Source organism: Penicillium brevicompactum, assembly GCF_028827555.1.
Source record: "Penicillium brevicompactum strain IBT 35665 chromosome Unknown utg000001l_segment0_segment0, whole genome shotgun sequence".
In the NCBI taxonomy this organism is placed as follows: domain Eukaryota; kingdom Fungi; phylum Ascomycota; class Eurotiomycetes; order Eurotiales; family Aspergillaceae; genus Penicillium; species Penicillium brevicompactum.
In genome coordinates this window covers 711,636-732,361 of record NW_026623203.1, presented here as the reverse complement: position 1 = coordinate 732,361, position 20,726 = coordinate 711,636, and the positions used below count along the sequence as shown (strand labels likewise).

General features: G+C 48.2%; 3 protein-coding genes across 3 annotated transcripts; 2 read left to right on the top strand and 1 right to left on the bottom strand.

The window, feature by feature from the left end:
• Positions 1-106: 106 nt before the first annotated feature.
• N7506_000151 (uncharacterized protein) lies at positions 107-3,997 on the top strand (the record flags this gene model as incomplete). Its single annotated transcript, XM_056949447.1, has 5 exons — positions 107-964; positions 1,019-1,434; positions 1,502-1,647; positions 1,710-3,135; positions 3,199-3,997. The coding sequence occupies 5 exons, from the start codon at positions 107-109 to the stop codon at positions 3,995-3,997; spliced, it is 3,645 nt and encodes a 1,214-aa protein (XP_056815362.1).
• Positions 3,998-15,167: 11,170 nt separating this feature from the next.
• Positions 15,168-16,333, bottom strand: N7506_000150 (uncharacterized protein; the record flags this gene model as incomplete). The annotated part of the gene is made up of 2 exons (XM_056949446.1): positions 15,168-15,212; positions 15,266-16,333. The coding sequence occupies 2 exons, from the start codon at positions 16,331-16,333 to the stop codon at positions 15,168-15,170; spliced, it is 1,113 nt and encodes a 370-aa protein (XP_056815361.1).
• Positions 16,334-16,997: 664 nt separating this feature from the next.
• N7506_000149 (uncharacterized protein) lies at positions 16,998-18,059 on the top strand (the record flags this gene model as incomplete). Its single annotated transcript, XM_056949445.1, has 2 exons — positions 16,998-17,057; positions 17,283-18,059. 2 exons carry the CDS (start codon positions 16,998-17,000, stop codon positions 18,057-18,059), a joined length of 837 nt encoding a protein of 278 aa, XP_056815360.1.
• Positions 18,060-20,726: the final 2,667 nt, after the last annotated feature.

Below are 20,726 nucleotides of genomic sequence, written 5' to 3'. Positions count from 1 at the left end.
CAAGTCTAAACATGCATCAGGAGAAGGTTATCTCATAGCAATTCCCCACCAGCGGTCGTCCGTATCGGGTTCATCTCCTGCAACACCTGCGGGACGTCCTGAACCAATGGATCCGAGCAATATCCCATCCTCGTCTCACTCGCTTGATAATGCGAGCGAAAACCATGATACACTCATACCGGTATTCTCTCAGGCCTTACATCGATCTTTGAAACCGATTGATGACGATGGCTTGCGCCCGCGCTCGCAGTCGATCGCATCTACCGAGGGTTCCATGGCCCATTCCATGACTCTGCCGGACGTATATTCAGCTCAGACTTCTAAGTTTTATTGTGACGACGTGTCGCTGTTAGAAGCGGTGACGCTAGATTCTCATGATGACACTGGTTTTCATGTTGACGAATGCCCTTTCGCCTTCTCACCTGGACAGCTCAACAAAATGCAAAATCCCAAGTCACTTGCAGCATTCTTTGTTGTTGGTGGGTTGGAAGGGCTAAGAAAAGGTCTGCGAACGGACCTCGATGCAGGTCTATCCGTCGATGAGGGACGATTAGATGGTTTTGTAGATCTCCAGCAAGCAATTTCACACATGTATGACGGGCCAACCAGTCTGATTGAATCGAAATTGGATGCCAGCTCGACTGGTGCAGTGGCTGCAACAAACAACAATCGTTCAAACTTCGAGGACCGCATCCGCTTTTTTTCTGAGAACAAATTACCAGCCCGAAAGTCAATTGGGTTCTTCAAGCTGTTTTGGATCGCATATAACGACAAAATCATTATTCTATTGACCATTGCTGCGGTCATCTCATTATCTTTAGGGATATACGAATCGGTAGATGGCGGCACGGGTGTGGAGTGGGTGGAAGGGGTTGCTATTTGCGTGGCAATTCTGATTGTCACCGTCGTCACAGCTGCGAATGACTGGCAAAAGGAGAAACAGTTTGCAAAACTCAATAAACGAGTAAGTAAATGAGCTCTTCTCTAGATTGTATTGCGTATCTAATTTATTGTTGAGAACAATGACCGCGATGTCAAAGCTATTCGCTCAGGAAAGTCGGTAATGGTATCTATATATGATATCATGGTGGGCGACGTCCTCCATCTTGAGCCTGGTGACTCTATTCCAGGCGACGGGATCTTGATATCGGGTTATGGTGTGAAATGCGACGAATCGTCAGTGACCGGTGAATCGGACCAAATAAAGAAGACTAATGGCCATGAGGTGTGGCGGTACATCACTGAAGGCCGCGCCAATAAAACGCTTGATCCATTTATGGTTTCTGGCAGCAAGGTGCTAGAAGGTGTGGGGACCTATCTCGTGACCGGTGTTGGGCCGTTTTCCACGTACGGTCGACTCATGCTATCGCTACAAGTCTCTAACGATCCAACACCGCTCCAGGTAAAACTGGGTCATCTTGCAAATTGGATCGGGTATTTGGGATCAGCGTGAGGATTGCACTTCCCAGATATAAACGAAGGTACTCACAATGAACCATAGTGCCGCTATCATTCTCTTCCTCGTCCTGTTGTTTCAGTTCATCGCCGATCTTCCCAACCACCCTAATCAGAGCTCTACTGTTAAGGGTCAGCACTTTGTGGACATTTTAATCGTGGCGGTCACTGTAATTGTTGTCGCAGTCCCAGGTAAGTACCTATTGATAGACTTTAAAATTTCTATGTTTCTCACATGTTTTCCTTTCTCCTAGAGGGCCTTCCCCTCGCCGTAACACTTGCTTTGGCATTCGCCACGACTCGCATGGTCAAGGAGAATAATCTGGTTCGCGTTTTGCGAGCCTGCGAAACAATGGGAAATGCTACGGTCATATGCTCGGATAAGACAGGAACCTTGACCCAAAACAAGATGACAGTTGTCGCTGGCGTGTGGGGTTTAGATTACAGCTTCAGCAGAATGTCGGAGGATGATGCCAACTCGGTGAATATCGCATCAGCTTTTCAGAAAATTACCGATCCGGTGCGAGATCTTACACTAAAGAGTGTTGCGTTGAATTCTACCGCCTTTAAGGAAGGAAGGGGTGGGCAACAAGAGTTCATTGGGAGCAAGACTGAAGTTGCCCTTCTCCAGTTGGCCTATGATTATTTGGGTATGGACCTTACACAAGAGCGAGATTCCGCCAAGACTACTACCGTTCAACTTTTCCCATTCGACTCCACGCGAAAATGCATGGGTCTCGTTTACCGGCTTCCTGGAGGAGAGTACCGGTTCCTTGTAAAGGGAGCCCCTGAGCTAATGATAGCTGCGTGCTCTACGCGAATTGCAAAAATAGCTTCTGCTAGCAAGGGACTCCAAACGGAACCTCTCTCCGACGCTGGCCGCTATCAAATCCTTGAGAACATCGATCGATTCGCTACTGGGTCCCTTCGAACCATTGGGTTTGTATATAAGGACTACATGACCTGGCCTCCCGCAGGGGCGGCGAGGATGGAAGATGATCCATGTTTGGCCGTTTTTGACGATGCCTTCCGAGATATGACATGGTTTGGGGTGTTTGGTATTCAGGATCCCCTCCGGCCTGAGGTTCCTCCAGCGATTCGCAGATGTCATTCTGCAGGAGTTCAGGTTAAGATGGTGACTGGGGATAATGTCGCAACTGCTGTCGCGATTGCATCATCGTGCGGTATCAAAACGGATGGCCTAGTTATGGAGGGCCATCAATTCCGACATCTATCAGTTGAAAAACTAGATCGGGTGATTCCACGCCTACAGGTCTTAGCCCGTTCATCGCCAGAAGACAAGCGTCTCTTGGTAGAACGTCTTAAAAGCCTTGGGGAAACAGTCGCTGTAACGGGCGATGGCACAAATGACGGGCCTGCATTGCGAACCGCGGACGTCGGATTTTCTATGGGCATTGCCGGTACCGAGGTAGCTAAAGAAGCTAGCTCAATTATCCTCCTCGATGATAATTTTCGATCCATTGTTACGGCTATCGCCTGGGGACGGACGGTGAACGACGCCGTCGCTAAGTTCCTTCAATTCCAAATCACCGTTAACATCACGGCCGTCATTCTGACATTTGTGTCGTCTATCTATAGTGATTCGAACAACCCCGTGCTGAATGCCGTGCAGTTGCTCTGGGTTAATCTCATAATGGATACCTTTGCTGCATTAGCCTTGTAAATATTACGGCCTTTTCCTATGGCAGATATAGTATCCTGCTAACAGATGATGAAATCTAGAGCCACCGACGGCCCAACGCCTGCAATTCTTGATCGAAAACCTGTGCCAAAAAGTGCCCCACTCTTCACGATGAATATGTGGAAGATGATCCTCGGGCAAACAGTCTATAAACTCGCCGTGATTTTTATGCTATACTTCTCTGGGGACCAACTTTTGAGCCCACAACTTGAGCGCAACAACCTAGAGCTTCGGCACAAACAACTTTCGACCGTTGTTTTCAACACATTTGTTTGGATGCAAATTTTTAATGAATTAAACTGCCGCCGCCTCGACAATAAATTCAATGTCTTCGAGGGTATGTTCAAGAATTATTGGTTCCTAGCTATCAATATCGTCATCGTTGGTGGACAAATTATGATTGTTTTTATTGGCGGTCAGGCGTTTCGCGTTACTCGTCTCAATGGGGTTCTATGGGCTGTCTGTCTCATTTGTGCCGTGGGCTGCATGCCGTGGGCTATGGTTCTTCGCCTGATCCCCGACGACCATTTTGCTCTCGTTTTCAATGCTGTCACCAACAGTTTTGCTTTCCTCTTGCGGCCATTTGTCAAAATCTTCCAAGTCTTTAGTAGAGGCTTCAAAGCTTGCTCCCAGCCTCTTACCTGCTTTACTCGCTGGGTTTTTTCTCGACAACCCGCAAAGCATGGTGACGATCAACGTGCTCGGGAGTCAACAACTCCTCAGCCTCAAGAAAAGGAACTGTCCCGTTCGATGCAGCACAGGGAACAGGATACCCCTACTCACCCTCAAGCGCCACCACAAATATCGGTACCCTCGATTACAATAACGACTTGCCCTTAATCCTCCGAGGGTCTGATGCCGCGCCAAAATCATCCTGCATGCTTCAATGGTCAGCATTGCTATTAACACGAAATACGAACTGTCTATATCAGGAGTGTTCTGTATAGCTGTGGAAATACACCGGATTTACTGGCCAGCGAAAGGCAACGGAATCAAAAGGAGAATAACAAAGATGATCAGAAAAGAGTGTTGATTCCCCTTTCCTATCTACTGGGCTCGAGGGGGATAAAATACCCTCGAGAATACCTGGTATCGAATCCTCTAGAATCTTAGAGGTACCGTTTGGGTTAATACGATGCTGATCACCATTTTCCTGACATATACATACTCAGACTGAGGGGCTTGCTTCTTAGTACGCTTCTCTTGTGGATCCTGTCCAAAACGGGCTTAGTGGTAAACTACCACTGACAATATATATATTTCATAAAAGCAGAAGTAGGTGCATCTTTCTATTCAAGTATGACATTTTCAATGGTGGAACTCGTCATTTTTAGGCTTATAGAATTCAGTTTAAACCAAAAGCTAGTTAATTTCTCACAATTAGTATCCGTTTTCACAGATAATTGATACTGGGAAAATCTACACTACTTATGCAAATGCCAAGAATTGGCATGTTTATATTGTTTTCGGCCCATTGGGCCCCAAGAATAAGCCCGGGAGCCCATCTGCGGGTCGGGGTCGGGTTGGGCCTTGGGCTTTTGGGCCGGTCCGGAAGTTTACATATGACAGAGATAACAGTTTCATTGTTTCATTCTGCACCATTTGGCATCACTTGCTACGATGGTCCCCTGGTGTTTACCGAGTATTTTTTGGCACACAGCCTCCAATTCGATTGAGCTGGTCCAATGCAAACACCAATATCCCTCGGGGAAGCTATAATTAGGCAAAACACCCACGATCAGACCTACCAATGAAGCATTGAACGAGCGCTCGAAATGCAATCTGTTGCTCAGATAATCACGGTGATGCGATAGACTGTCCCTCGCGTAGTCAAATTTACCGCTTCAGGCGACTTGCAAGTCACTCACCCCTACTCTGCTGTAGAATGCCTACCTGGATTCCCAATAAAGACGGCGAAGACATTGAGGGGCTTGGCTCGAAAATCATGGGAGCCGTCGCAACCCCGTGAATAATCCCGAGCAACTACGATTTATATCGCCTGTCCTCTGCCATTATCAACATCCACTACTGCACCCAAAGGGATCGCCATTGCTTTTTGGGAAGAGTACCCGAGTTCACGCGATCGAGCATACTCTAATGTGTAGAGAACATGGTTGCAGCCCGATTGGGTCTAGCAAGCCCCATGTTGACAAGATCTGGTAAAGACGATTCGTCCAGCATTTACGACGGACGTTGCGATGCGATCTACTTGGCTTGAAGCCGCAGCAGACATGCGCGTAACTAATCCCGCCGAAAGCAATCATATGAATGCTGATTAGGGGTAGAGCTGTTAGCATAGGCTGTCATAATAGTCAGAGGTCGCACAGAGGATGGCTCTGAGTAAAGTTGTGCAGAAACCCACCTTCACAAAGGATCAGCTCGAACGGTGATATGCCAAATGTCATCAAAGCGCAGTGCCTGCAAATAAGCCATGCTCAAAGACATTCGACGTAGAGGACGCATTGCTGACCTGCAGCTGCAGTGACCTCGAGGGTAAATCACCTTTGCACATGTTGCACATGTTGCTCTGACTTGGATAGGAAAGAAAAGTGTGCCTAGGCATCAAGAATACCAAGATCACCAAAGACACCACAAGAGTCTGACAGTGCCTTCGATGCAGCGCCGTGTATGTCCGGTTGGTCTCTCCCGCTCGCTCGTTTCCGCTTGTTAGCTCCACCCGCTGGAATACATCGACCGGCTCAGCAACGCGGAGTAGGATCAGGTAAAACTATCGGACGGCATCTCTTTGCTCGTGCTCTCTAGTTGACTCGGCTATGACTCGACACCCTACCGCCTCCTTTTATCGGTTCGTACCTGATATGGCCAATGTTCATCTGTAGGCTCGAAGTAATGGGGTCCGCCTCACCTTCTCCTTGCACGCAGACTTAGACTCGCAGCCTGCTCGTCGGCAAAAGTAGGATTCGTTCGCCATGAGCCAGACTAAAATATGAGCTCACCCCGGTGCCTCTCGAGCTGCCAGGCATCAAAAGACGTGAGATGCGAATCGAGGACAATGAGCATCACCCATTGGACGCCAGGAATTCGATCCACAAGGAACCTATTCTTTCGCGGTGTTCGAATACCGAGACAGACGGTGGTTTAGCCCATTATGCTTTGAACTTTGTATCGGTAGACACATCAGCACATCACTGGTGCATAGTGTCGACTGAGAGAAGGGCCGAGATGATGTGAACATTCCATTCATTCCTCGTCCATCCCACCGTGGTAATGAGGAAGGGACAGACAACTTGCGATCGCATCGGTAAAGGGGAGCTTGAGCAGACAAGATTGCTCGCTTCGCATTCGACTCGAGTGACGGGAATATGAGGGGAGCTGGTGTATGATCCGAGTCAGCAAGGCTACCACTTGGACGAGATTTTATAATTTACATGTTCATAAAGCTGGCAGAACGTTCGCTTGAGACGAAACGATGAATTAGCCTCGAGATTGGATCTTACCGGCGAGATCACTTACAATCGTCTTCATCAATGTAGTCACCTTTCATGCCATTTGATATGATGTTGTCTCCAGTTCGTCGCACTCTCCAGCTATCGCTTCGAATAAGCCGCGCTGGGTGCACCGGGCAACTTCTGAGAGCCAAAGGCGCGTGACGGAATACCTGTGACGACAAAGCGTACAGTCGTAATGGGATAAGACCTCGCGATGGGGACGGCAGAGGTTCGTACACTCCGCCGTTCATGTGGTGAGGGCGGTGAGGTTGAGGCGGAAGACGCGATGGATCACGCGTCGTCGTGACGTGGTCTTATCTCCGATCCGGCAATAGGACTCTCAACGGGTATCTTTCACAGTGGCGATGGCTGCTCCTATAGTGGCATAGAAATCAGTAATGGTATTGGTGATTTAGAGCACAAAAATTCGCAACAACTGATATAGCGCAGCAGAGGATGCGATCAATCACTCACATTTTCATGAAGAATGGACGTCTCAAGCTTCTGCGCAGCGAAACTCGCGATCGGATGTCCGCACCTATTTTTAGCCCGTTCCTTCTTCACCTCGTTTTTTGCTGTGTGGTTTGGTGTGACGGGGCCATGAATATTGCATAGGCAATGGCTTTGTGCAGAGTACTAACGGGGGTGCGATGTTGATGTTCACCATCGTTCATTAGCTTGTACATCGGCGGCATAATCCATGACTCACATGTTTTGGTGGCCAAAATTAGGGACGAAGATACTGTAAAGAGCTGTGACCCTTGCGCTCGTGTATTGTGGTCAATTGACCTCGGTTCTGTTGAAATCGCATCGTCTTCGGAATCAGTGAGACAGGTCAGGCTAAGATTCACATACCTCGACGTGAAATTTGCGCTTTCTCTTGGAAATACTCAGAGGTGTACAGTAGATCAGCTCAGTCGGCTGCTGTGGCGGAGGCATCTTTGCATATACATCTTTAGTCGGCTGGTGTGAATGGCAGTGCATCTGGTGGGAATCATACAGAACCTGTATCTCTCACAGGCACTGTCTGGCTTACTGAACCAAGTTGTATTCTATAAATGTCAGTACAATGGGAGTTTCAGTACTGGATTAATGGGGAAGAACTTATCAAGTGGCTCGGACACAAGCCTGCTCATTTTTGCAGTCAAGTGAACAAGTGAAGAGCGAATTGCCGAGGATAGAGAACCTACTTATAGGCTTCTCGGCTCGTCCTTTCGCACAAGTGCGCTGCTTGGGAGAACGCGTTGGGGGACAACTCCCTTAATCGAGGCCTGTTGAAACCCACGTCTTCTTTTTACCGCAAATATTTGCAGCGACATTTCTAATGCTTTAGCTGCTCAGCGAGAGAGACAAGAGTGGTGTTGAGAAAAGGATGCTGGTTCGGTCAAGAATCCTTGGCTGTCTATTAAATCGTCACAGCCGTCTTAAATTGAGGTTTTGTGTCCATCCGCAATGACAGGCTCATATTTCTTGTTCTGATGCCTCATCTGTGAGCGAATCAACGTTGAATCACCGGAAAACGTCTACAATTTCATCCCGAGAAATCATGGATTTTTTCCCCTAGCCTCGCGTTATTGTGATGTTGGTTGTGTTGAGCTGTGGGTCTGTCTGTCTAGACTGCAGAAAGCGAGGTCACCGTCGGTCAACCCGTTGAAGCTTCGCCATAGTTGTCAACACTCAATCTTCGAACTTGTGACCATCAAGATGCATTGGTTTATGTTTTAGGTGGGGATCGTGACCCAATGGATGCTCTACTCTCACCCAGCTGGTAGGGTCAGTGCGACGGTCGCGCTAGCCCGAGGGATCTCATCCGGTTGTTACCACAATACTCAACCTGTCTATTGCGAACTCACCCTTTTCATTCCCAGTTGCGCGACGCTAAAGCGGTGCTCACTCATTTCTCACCTGGGTGACACGCAGTGACTTCCTGGGTTGCAGGATCAGAAATCGCGGCTTGATGTTTCATTACGTCATGTGGCGACACACGTCTCAGCATCCGCCGAGTAAACGGCTTCAAAGTGCGCACCTCACTTTGGTTTTTGAGACTATGTATTGGACCGTACACCACTTTCTAGGCAGCAGACGGAGGCCATGGACGCAGCATCATGTTTACCCTCGGGATATTTGAAATACGATCAGCAGTCTCTTCCATCCAATGTGAGCGCAACTTTACGCGCCGTTGGTGAACGAGACTTTGAGCGCAACCGTGCTCTAATAGAAGTGGGTCAATGTTCCATAGGATCGCCAGGGGTATAAACTTTTGATCTCGGTTAAGGTGATGTGACGTGCGTACGGCTCAAATCACAATGATTGGGGTTCGTTATGGAGTGGGGGCAGACAAGAACAAAACAAAACAAAACTTTCTTTGTTATTTGCCATACCATCCAACGCGACGAGGCGGGGAAAAAGGGGCCGTTTGACATTCCAAGGAAAGGTTCGGAATGGGCCGGCAGGTCTCGGACCTTCATTTAGGTAGTGATCTCCAAAGGGCCGGCTAGTGCATCCTAATTTGAAGTTTCTGGGAACACGAGATGTAGCACGCCATTTGTTTGTCTACTCCCCATGGCAAAAACGATGTAACGCTTGAAAATAGCGCTTTCCACTCTGGCAGATTTCTACAGATACATACGAGAGCGAAGCACAAACCCTGTGGAAATCAAGGCCATAAGACCACATCATGTCCACATGGATTTAATCAATTAGTTGACTTAATCATATGGTGTCTTGATCAATTTAAATCCATTGGAATCTAGTTGGGAGTAAGGCCAACGATTCGGGCCGGGAGTTCCTCGAAAACCAGGACTCATCGCTCGAGTTTCATTGACCAACACTGGTGCATGGCTCCTGATTGGATTTACGGATCATGAAGCCTACTGGTCGAAGATATGAATTGGTGGGGGGCTGAATTACTCGGTGGTAATATTCTCGTTGAGATAGTACCGCCATTCGTCTCAAAATTTCTTCGCTTTTTCGACTCCTTATCCTCGCGGTCCGCCACTGATTGAGCATAGTATTTCGTAGTTATTTCGCATTCACTTCCAATACGGGTTTGGGAGTCTTTTAATTGTCCGGGAGAAACGGTTTCAGACAAATCCGAAAGGCGGCGGATATTCTAGCTTCACTCGACCACCTGAATGAATAACGCTACCTTTCAATAGTTTGGAAAATCCTGGTACCCGGGCCGAGATAGCCGTTCAAGAGGCATCCGTTTAGGCCTAGTTACTTTTCAACACCATCATAAGTAGCACCATTACCACTTATTTACACGGTCTTTTTCGGCCGGTCTCTATATTCTACCAACATGGTGATTCATTCACGACCTTCTCAAGGTTTGCTTCCCCTTCCCCTTCCTCGCCCCCGGTTGAATATTTTAGATACAAGCTTCACCATTGACGGCCTGTGCTCATCAAAGCTTATTATTTTAGGAGAGTGTTGGCCAAGTTTTGTGCCCCCAAGATGGATACCGCGTCCGCGAGATGACAGGCTATGGCGAGATATCGAGCGAAATATCACTGCAGCAAGACTCAACGAAGAACGCTGCAAAAGTCTATCCAATGCGCATCGCGCGAAACGCCCGCGTCCAGCCAACTTTCGCGCTAGAAGGGGCACTGCTAGACCTCTGAACGTCGGAGCTGTCAGTGCCGGACCATCTGTCAGCGCCGGGCCATCTGTCAGCGCCGGACCATCTGTCAGTACCAAGCCACCATTCAGTACTAGGCCACCATTCAGTGCTGGGCCATCTGTCAGCGCCGGGCCATCTGTCAGTACCAAGCCACCATTCAGTACTAGGCCACCATTCAGTGCTGGGCCATCTGTCAGTACCGAGCCTTTGGGCAGCGGTAGGGCTCCTACCAGAGAAGCATTCTTTACCAGCAACACATCTACTGGTAGTCCCTTGTCTTCTGGAAGTACCAGTGCGCCCGGCATTGGTGCCCAACATCATGGCTCTACAGATGCATCGGAGAGCGATTCCGAACCTCGAGTGGAGGCATTGCCGAGCCAAACGGAATTTTCCCACCTCTGCTGGATCTGTCGCCGACCGTTCCAGATCTCTTCCGGTATCAAGAGCAATTGGAAGTGTTTTCACCAACCACCTTCCACCGGAGATGATGGTGATCTTCTGCCTGCTCAAATGTGTGAATCCGGGCATAATCCCTCTATGCACGTTTGTTGTTGGGAGATTGTAAGGAAAGTTTTTGATGATTCGATTCTGAGTGTGTCTTACCGTTTCAAGATACTCGAACACCTTAAGATTCTGAGTCCTTTTGCGGAGCAAACTCCTTTTGATGTCGAGACCAACTCTATTGATCTAGAATTATTTACCGACTCAGATTCTATGTCCGTAATGTCGGACGAGGATGGCTATCAGCAAACGCGGCTGGAGGCTGTGCTTTCCAATGTCTCTCGATTACTTGATCAGAATCAAGCTATCCTGAGGATTGATGAATTGAAAAAAGTTGATCCTTGTCTAGCACAGTGGATGTCGATGGCAAATTCATATTCTGTGAGTATGAATAAATGCCCAAATGTGAGGCTCTCTTTAGAGAGGGTAGTGAAAAACCTCAGAGAGAGTGATGCTTCTCGATTTCCAAAGGCGTACAATTTCCGCGTTGCGTGGCACAATGTCCAGGAGGCGGTCCAGGCCATGGAAAGCTTACCTGACCTGGAGATGATTCCATTTGATAGCCAATTGAGGGGTGTTGGAAAGTATATCAGGTATCGTGTACCAGCTGAAAAATGTCGAAAGCTAAGCTTTTTCTTCTTTCCTTGCAAAGAATCCCGAGTATATCGATTGATTGGCTTAGCGTGTGATGGAAAGACCATCGGCTGCTGTCCAATCGGATTCCCTCATGTGCGCTTGATAAATTTCAAAGTTCAAGCACTAAGAGGCTTGCGCTTCGCTCAAACACATTCCGGGCAAATAACTGCTTTCAAAGTCAAGGACGACAAATATTGGGCCCGCAATTGGCACGGCGAGCCTCAGCACGCCTGTAATGAAGTCGAACTCCATTGGATCCAATCGAGACAAGACCTTGTTGTTTATTATGACGTGAGTATATTGTTGAAGCGTTCGTTTGAATCCGTGCTAACAACCCCAGGCGGACCAAAAAGAAATCAGATGGTTCACTGCAAATTCCTGATCCGATTGATCATTTATAAAGAACTGCTCAACCCCTTTTTCTGGATCTGCAGGTATGGCGCAAAGGGGTTGATTATGTTGATTATCTGCTGCTTGTTCCTACCGCTTGTATTTGAGATGTGCCGACCAGGCGAGTTATCTTCTCATGGCAGGAAAATTCCATGGAAACTTTTGGGACTTATTTTCTTGGGTGTAGATTAGTGTCATTGGTACTATCAAATGCGGCGAAGCGGAACCAAATCACCATGGAAAAAGTGATCAATTAGAAAGATAGACATGCAGTCTAGGGCTTGTTGAAATACCTCTCCCTGCATTTCATAGACCTCAGCAGTTGCTGCCTCGAAGCTACTGAACAGTTCCATGACCTCGGTTCTATTATAATCGCATCGTCTTCAGGATCAGTGAGATAAGTCAGGCTATGATTCACATCCCTGCGACGTGGATATTCGCGCTTTTTTTTGAATTACACATAGGGGCTGTATAGCAGATCAGCTCATTCGGCTGCTGTGGCGCAGATACATCTTTGCAAAGACACTTGGACCAGCCAGCCTAAGTCTTTTATATTTGATCGGCGGGCTGGTTAACACAATGGATCTGCTGAGAACAATGTCTTTCACGGGCACCGTCTGGCTTGCTAATCCACGATATATTCAATGAATGTCAGTACAGTGGCAATTTCAGCACGGGTTCAATGGGGAAGAACTTCTCAAGTGGCTCAGACACAAGCCTGCTTGACTTTGCAGTATCAAGTGAATAAATTGTAGAGCAAATTGCCGGGGTAGAGGACGTATTTATAGGCTTATCGGCTTCTGTGACTTACAAGCTTGGTAGGAAGCATTGAAGGACACCTATCCTAGTTGAGGTCCGTTGAAACTCATGTTTTCTTTTTGCCGCAATATTTGCAGCGACATACTTGATGCCTTTAGATACTCAGCGAGAGAGACGAATGAGTGTGGTGTTGATAAAAATGATGCGAAGTTGGTCAAGAAACGTTGGCTGACTGTGGAATCCTTCACGGCTCTCTAAAATTGAGGCACTGGGTACTACTCAATCCGCAATGGCAGGCTCATATTCCTTGTTCTGATATCTCACCTGATGGGAGGCCTTCATATACTCGTCTCGGCTAAATCCCTTGGTCCGCTAGTGGCGTAGCCTGTGGCTCCGTTGAGAGGTGCATAGCAATCGTATGGGAGCATCACAGCCTTGACAACAATGTTTGTGGAGATTTTCTAGATTCTAGCTCCTGGAAACAACTTTGGTGTTCCCAGCGGCGTGTCAAGGGCCCCGGGAGACCGAATCTGTCTTAGTACCACTTAACGCATCTATCGCCATAAGCGTTGAGGCAAATCACAACCTGCATGCACTTGGAGGTTTTAGGAGGCAACTCTCAATTTTGCCAACTATGCTACCAACAACAGTTGCCAATCCTTCTGCCAATGCATGGTCATCGCAATCCACAGCCACAACTGTAGCTATTTGGGCAGCAGCGATCTGGAATGATATCTCTTCTCGCAGGCCACTGATCGGCCTATACTAGCACACACTGCATCCTAATGCATTCGTCGACGCATCGACGTTTCAAGAAAGCATTCCATGCCAGCAGCCACGCAGACATGTAGGCAAGGAGCCTACGGCGATGGCATATAAAGCTGGCGAGGGAACGCCGCAGAGAACGCCCAACAGCACCAACAATCCAAGAAATCTTCTACCTTTGAAGATCGCATCAATGTTCACCACACTGCCGTGGAATCCGTTTCTTATTTGTGAGATAGAAGTCAGCCCCAATGACGGTCCTAGCTTCTGTTGCGGGATGACAAAGAAAGGCGCTCCGTGCAAAAACTCGATCAAACTTAAAGACACCAAGATAGGCCATCAAAAGCTGAACACTCTCACCAGAGAGCCGTTCCAATTGTCAACATTGCAATCCAAGCTTTGCGCTATTGCCAAAGAGTTCCTCTGCGCGAGATGGCACCGGCAGCGGCAGGCCGAACAAGTTGGCCAGCAGTGGTATGAAGCAGCCGTCCGCAACCAGGCGAGAGTGCCTCATGACTCTAGAGTTGCCACCCCATCCATTGTGCATCCGCGCCAGCGTCAGACGTCGTCAGCCTCCAGGAGACGCCTGGCGGAATCAGACAACAGACAAGACCCGACGGTGCCCCTGTCGACTAGCCCTGCGCCAGTGCAATCAATCAATCCCTTTGTGACTGCCGAAATGCTGCGGACCAACAATGTATCATGGCACGTTTCGCCGGCTCGACCCGCTACCCTGACCTCGGTCACTAATATCTGGGCCGGTGTCCAGGACTTGTCGCTGCAGAATCTCAGCTTGAGTGAAGATGTCGACGACATTCACTGTGTGTTTTGTTTGGTGGAGGACGAGGAACAAGCAACCGAATGCGTGATCCTGCGTTGCGGTCAATGCCGAGCGCAGGCCCATCTTTGCTGCGCGGAAGAGTGGTTGGAAAAGCGACGAACAGGCTTTGGCACGTCATGCTGTGTGTGGTAAGTATAGATGATCTCAGTTCTGCAATGTCGGGATGCTGATAAATGCAGTCGAAACGAAGGAAGTCTAGATGCCTTGATTCGTCCAGTCCGAGTCCCCTCGGCAACCGAGCAATCAACCGATAGAGAGCCTGTCACCGTCAGACATTCAGCACCAAACGAACCTCGTCAGAGTCAGCTGCCTCAGCGATCAATGGGATCCCCACGGGTGTCAGTCGAGCAGAGTGGGCTGCGTCGCTCAGCCAGAGTGGCAGTGGCTCATCTACCGCGAGACCCGTCTACCTCTGCACCGCTTCGCCGGTCGGCACGACTGAATTCCACTCAACGTAGGGGATTACAATTTATAACAATCGCGCGACGGAAATGTGAAATCTGTCGATCACACGTGACTGCACGTGACCAGACGCTGGCATTCGGACCAGCAACAAAGAGAAATGGAGTTTCGGAGCAAGCTTAGCAATCAAATGAATGAAATCCTGATCGTTAACCCCACAGAGAAATTCGCCACCGATCCACATTTGCAAGTGGCAGATGTTGATGAGCCTAAAAATGCTAATGATTCGGAGGACGCGAAATGATCGAATCGTCCTCGGGCCCTTGAACCAACCTCTTGCCACTCCACTTTGCCGAAGAGAGAGGGGCTACTGCGACTACAAGTAGCTGGATAATAGCTCATATATTGAACTGGATTGTCCCACTTGTACCTCAATTCAGTGTTTCAACTTGACGAGTCAGGGTACATTAATTATACACCCACACACACATACTGTACCGCTGGTGTATCTTCAGTGTACATTGATGGCAATCTGCAGTGGAGAACTGGAGAATTAAATGCAAATTGATGTGCGATGCTTTGTGTACTCTCTGGAAAGCGAGCTCAACGTCCGGTTCACTTACACGCCATTCAGGTTGAGTGTGTTTACCCAGGAGAAACCCGATATCCGAGTTCTGTGATTTTGTTACCCTGGTGACCATTAGCAAAAGTGTCTCGCAGTATAGTTGAGCAAAAGAACCTACATCATGTGATGCCACAATTTCACTGCTTCTAGAATCCCATTCAAATGTGGTGCAAGCACTGATTTCCGGACATTCCCCGTACCATTTGTCCTGCCAACTGAGAGTATCCTTTATTTGGATGCCAACAAAATGGTTCTCGACACTTGCGATCCTGAGCCCTGTCAAAGATGTCACATGAACAAACCGCCATATCGGGCCCTCATGGCCAATGGTTCGGCCATTGATAGCGATTCCACAAATAAATTGAATATTCTGAGTCTCATTGAACATGAAGACGATGTAGTGAGCCCCACAAAGCCCAATCGCGTATCGTACAGAGTTTTGGTAATCACCGACTTTTATACCATGCGTCACTGAGGCATCTGCTGGCACATTTGTTATCACCAACAGGGTATCCATAACGGTCCACAAAATCTCAGCGTTGGCCCAAATGATTCGATAATTAGTGGTCTTTGGGAAGCGGCTTTCTGGCTGCTCTTGCAGATTGCGAATAAGAGTTTTGATATTTTCTCTTGGGTCGAGATCATCTGCCAACATGTACTTGTACCCGAGCTCCCTCCATTGTTTGGGACAAGGGCCAACGGATAAGGCGTCATCAAGGTTGACAATATCTTCTTCTCGGTCGAGGAAGCAATAAATTCGTTGAATGGCCTCGGGGGGCAAAGGTATGTAGAGCGGACTTTGGGTTTTCTCCTTACGGCTGGCTGCCTTGAAAGTCATGAACACATCGAGATCCAGGGTATGGGATTCGTCGCAAAAAGGGGCTTCTTGCATAAAAGGAGAGAGGAGATGACTGTAGCTCTTAAATTGATCAATCCAAGCCTGGTCGAAATTGACTTTCCTGAAGATGCGCTTGACGATCCGCCAACAATAGTCATGCACAGTTGTTTCTTGCAATCGCTCCTCTTCCGTCAAGCGAATCATCTCCATGAAATGACGGTGTACCGGTTGTCCCGTTCTACTGCCATTCTCCTCCGTCCCTTCCTCGAGCAGGTAATGCCACGTTTGAGCTGCATCCAGATCACATTGGCACAATGGACAGTAAATTGACGGATTTGTAAGAGGCATTGATGAATATCCAGCCTGACAAAATGTTGCAGCGTCAGTAGTTTCGCTCCTTCAAAGGGTTGTCAGCCACGGATGCATCATGATTGAAACGGGAGAAACAGAGCAATCTCGGTCAATCGTAAATGCGACCGGATCCACACCAACCATTTAGCGAATAAATCCTCACGGATTTATCGTACCTTTGAAATCGGATTCATAGTTTTTAAATTATGTAATATGTTCCGCGTTACTTTTCATTATGCAAACCAATTGCCAAGGGTCCTTCAGATTACATACGCCCATCGTTGTAAAGTCACGTGTATAGTCCCACCTGATCGGAGCGAGACGCGATTGCATTAGAGCCCGGCGTGCGTTCGCCGCCACTTGCTCCCACACACGCTGTTTCTGTTTCTTGGATAAAAAAACTTACTTACGATACAATCACTATTCTTCCGGGAATACAATTGAGCAATTCAATATCCGATCAGTTCTCAATCTGACAGTTCTCAATCTGACCTGCTTGAATTTGCCGAGGCGGTCTTCAGCTTTAAGTTTAGGGACTCCTTGTTTATTCACCGATTGGATGCCACATCTTCCTACGCAGCCGCCCTTACCTCTGCAACCCACGAAGGCCCTGGCTTTCTCCCTTCGTATACTCGAACAGCTTTTCTCTTCGTCGCCCACCATGACAACATTGCAGCCTAGTTCGGCTGAGAAGACCATTTGCAAAACCCACATCGCTCAGGTAAGTAAAGAAAAAAAATATATACCAATCGGGGATTTCTGGATTGCAGCAATGAATCTGGACATCATAAGCCTCCAATATAGCCAACATTTCGCCCATCAAGGACTCCTTATGAAGAAGCCTAGCTAAATTTGTTCTGCGCCAGGTATCTTCAAATCTGCGGTATCGACTAGGTCTGGCCAAACTCAAATACCAACATGGTCCGCTTCACGGCCTGCACTCAAGCCAATTCTTGGACGGCCACAAGCCCCTCGACATCTCGCCGAGATTCTACGCAGTCGTTGCGGAACCCTGTTGACTTCTCCCCCTCTCCAAGCCTCGACCTACCAGGAACCACCTCAATTAGTCCGCAACAAGCATGCATTCTCCTTCCACTCTCCAGTGATGCAGCCGATGAGTTTTGCCAGTCGCAAGCGTCTCCAGCCGAATCCAGCCTCTGTGCGCCCTAAAAAGGTACCCCGAGTCTCGCGGAAGAGGTCTTACCGGCTGGCAAAATCCTCTCCTGGCGCGCAGGGGTATCCTACAGCCTTTATGGCTCCGGTTTTGATTCCAGAAACACCGTCTGTCGTTCATCAACTGTCTGACGAAGAAACCGATTCTGAGCTGCCGCTGCCTAATCGCCAGAATGCGAGCTCGACCATAGGTTCCTCCCCACCACTCATTTCCCCCGAAAGCACTCACGACTGGCACGAACGGGCCGGTATGTTGAAGAAGCGAATACGTCAGACTCGTCACCGTATGTGGTCGACTCCCCCCACCCCCGCCCATATAATTGGAAGTAATCAGGTCTTCCCCCCTTCTAGTCCTCCAAGTCAGCATGCAATTTTGCCATCAAAGACTCGCATACTAGATGGCGCGATGTTTGGGACCCTAGGAAATTCGAGCCCACAGTTCAATTTCGCCGATTTCGTACATCTAACTTCCAGCCCGACACAGGCAGCCTGGGACACCCGCACGCATGGCAATCCTCTTCGCACCCCTACCACTACCAAGGAGACTTGAAAATAATTGAGCATGAACTTCGAGACTCTGTATCTGTTGCGGGGAGTCTAAAGGGGCTTTGCAGCTTGATCTCAAACCGAGGCCTTGAAACCCACTCTCTGCCTCCCATGGCTCTTCTCCGCTCGTTTGTGCCAAAACCGTTCTAATTTTCTGATTGTGCTCCTTCGGAAGGCAATGCGGTTCCTGCTGGACGCTGGCCGCAATAGCAATGCGCAAGATCCCTATACACGGTGCTGCTACTCTGCTGATACCACGAGCTAGCACTCACTCCGCATCTGCTGCAACACGAAGCAGACCCTGACATTGTGGTGGAGCTACCGATACACACCACATATTTCTTCCATCACCATCTGCAATATTCAGATTAGTTCGATACCGTTTATAACCACCCAACTTGCTGATGAGCTAGCCGCCAACCTGAAACAGACCCACACGTCCTTTGCATCCCAGCCACCACGAATTAAATCGCTCTTCCACCAGAGTGAAAGAGGGGTTCGAGACTTACAGGTGATTTGATTCTTGTCTCTGTATCCCAACGCGAGTAACAGGTCTGTACCCAATAGCTTACTATCAAAAGTACCTACCAGGAGCGCCTTGTCAATTTGTCGATTTTGAGCCTTATTGGTCTAAAATTTGAAATGACTTTGTTTAAGCGCTTGGTGGGTCAGAAAACAGCAGTTATATGAGCATTCCGAACAAACTTAATTATCTTTAAATAAATTTCATCATACATGAGCTACCTTGAGCGCAGCGACATTTTCTACCACTCTAGAGTGCCCCTCATCCGAAAACCTTAACCCTTGGTGCTTAAAGGTGGAAACAAGTTTCTTTTGAAGATGATTGAGTTCGTTCCCGACATTCACTAACCAACAAATTAGACACATTCACTCGTCGATGCCATTTTGGAAGGGCGTGAAGAAGATACCAATGCACTCCTACAACTTGCTCCAATAAATGAAAGTTCGCTGTAAGTAACACCTCTGATTGCCGCTGCAAAGGTAGGGCGGCTGGATCTAGTTCTGCGGAGAGGAGCAGACCCGAATGCTGCAACTGAGATTGAAAAACAGATTGCCCTATATCAGGCAGCGGAAAGGGGCCATGTTGAGGTTGTGAAGATTTTATCCTCACTAACCGGGAAGAATATATTTGCTTGGCTTCACTGGACTCCGCTCCACGCCGCTGCAATCTCTGGCCATGCACAAATAGTTCAACACTTGCTTGACGCAGGGTTTGACCGAGGCGATCAGGATGAGGGAGGAATGACTGCGTTAGCATGTTCTGTGCAACAAGGGCACCTTGATGTCATCATACTTCTGTTGAGAAAGGGAGCAGAAGATCTACCCGACAAGCGGAAAGATCATGCTTTTAGATCACGCCGTGGTCTTGCGTGAAGGAAAAGACAATGAGGAAGTATTGAACTTGCTTCGGTGAGCAGACCTTACGAAAAGAATCCTTAGCTCCCAGGCATTTGAAGCATTCAACAGACACAACGGGTGGAAACTTGGCACCTTCGGTGTGTGGTTCTGCGGAGGGCCTTGAAATAGGAGTGCAACCATTGCGCTTATAAGAATTCTCATTGCTCTTGGCATTGGTATGAGGGCGCTGAAGAAACAATCCTGTCTCCCGAGTCGAGTGGAATTTGTCTTCTGAGGATGCTCGTTGCAGTGGCATAGAATTATATTTTTTGTCGCTTGGTTTTATTGTTACCACCCGTGAGTTCGAAACGTTCATCAATAATTTTTAGAACACTGTCTTGACCTTTCAAGCTAAAGAAACATTCTTGAATCAATTTGACCTTCAAATGCCTGGATACCGGGATGGGCGTACAAGCGAAAGGATTCTCTGACGAGAAATATCGTTATCTGGTGCTGTTTTGGGGCCAAAATTTCCCCAGCATATATTGCCTTGTCTTCAGTCTCTGAGACACGTTTTTTGAACTGATAAACTATTGTCAGGATGAGGAATTGATGTACTGGCTAGTACTGAACATGTCCAATAGAATCAGGTGATTGATTGTAGGTGTTAGAGATCGGTTGAACGATCTCAAGGGTCTATCCAAATAAGCTTCGGCGTGTTATAACACCGTACTTCCGAATGTGCCCGGAATACCGTACAATTACTAGGGGAAACTGGTGAACGATGAGTAAGCTTGTCCCAAAGGGTCCTAGTGGTATTTGACCACTCTCAGTTCGTCAAAATATGCTACCTCGTCTTGTAACTGTACAGACAGTAGTAGTAGTAGTAGAATTCATTTACCCTGTCCCCTCGCGAGTTGGATTCTAAACCACAACCCACTAGGCTGGGTACGGATTCGTATTTTGGTCTAGCTGGGAAATCAACTTCGCGAACGATATGCAGGATACAACAACTATATATCATGGATGAAGTACATGTAGAGTGATCCACTTTCTGACATGAACTTAGAGCCTCGTCACGGCCTACCCTGGCCCATTGCCGCTCCCGTTGTTAGGCTGCCCCTGTGGCGCACGACTGCGAAACCTCTGTGACGCCTCGGCGAAGTCCAATACGGCCTGAACCGTCTTCGCCCTCGAGACGGTGTCTGGATTACCTCTCTCACCTTCGGTTGAGCCTCCCAGCAGGCTCGACACGCTGTTCAACGCGTCCCCAACACTTCTTCTTAATTCTATCCGCAAGTCTCGTAGTTTT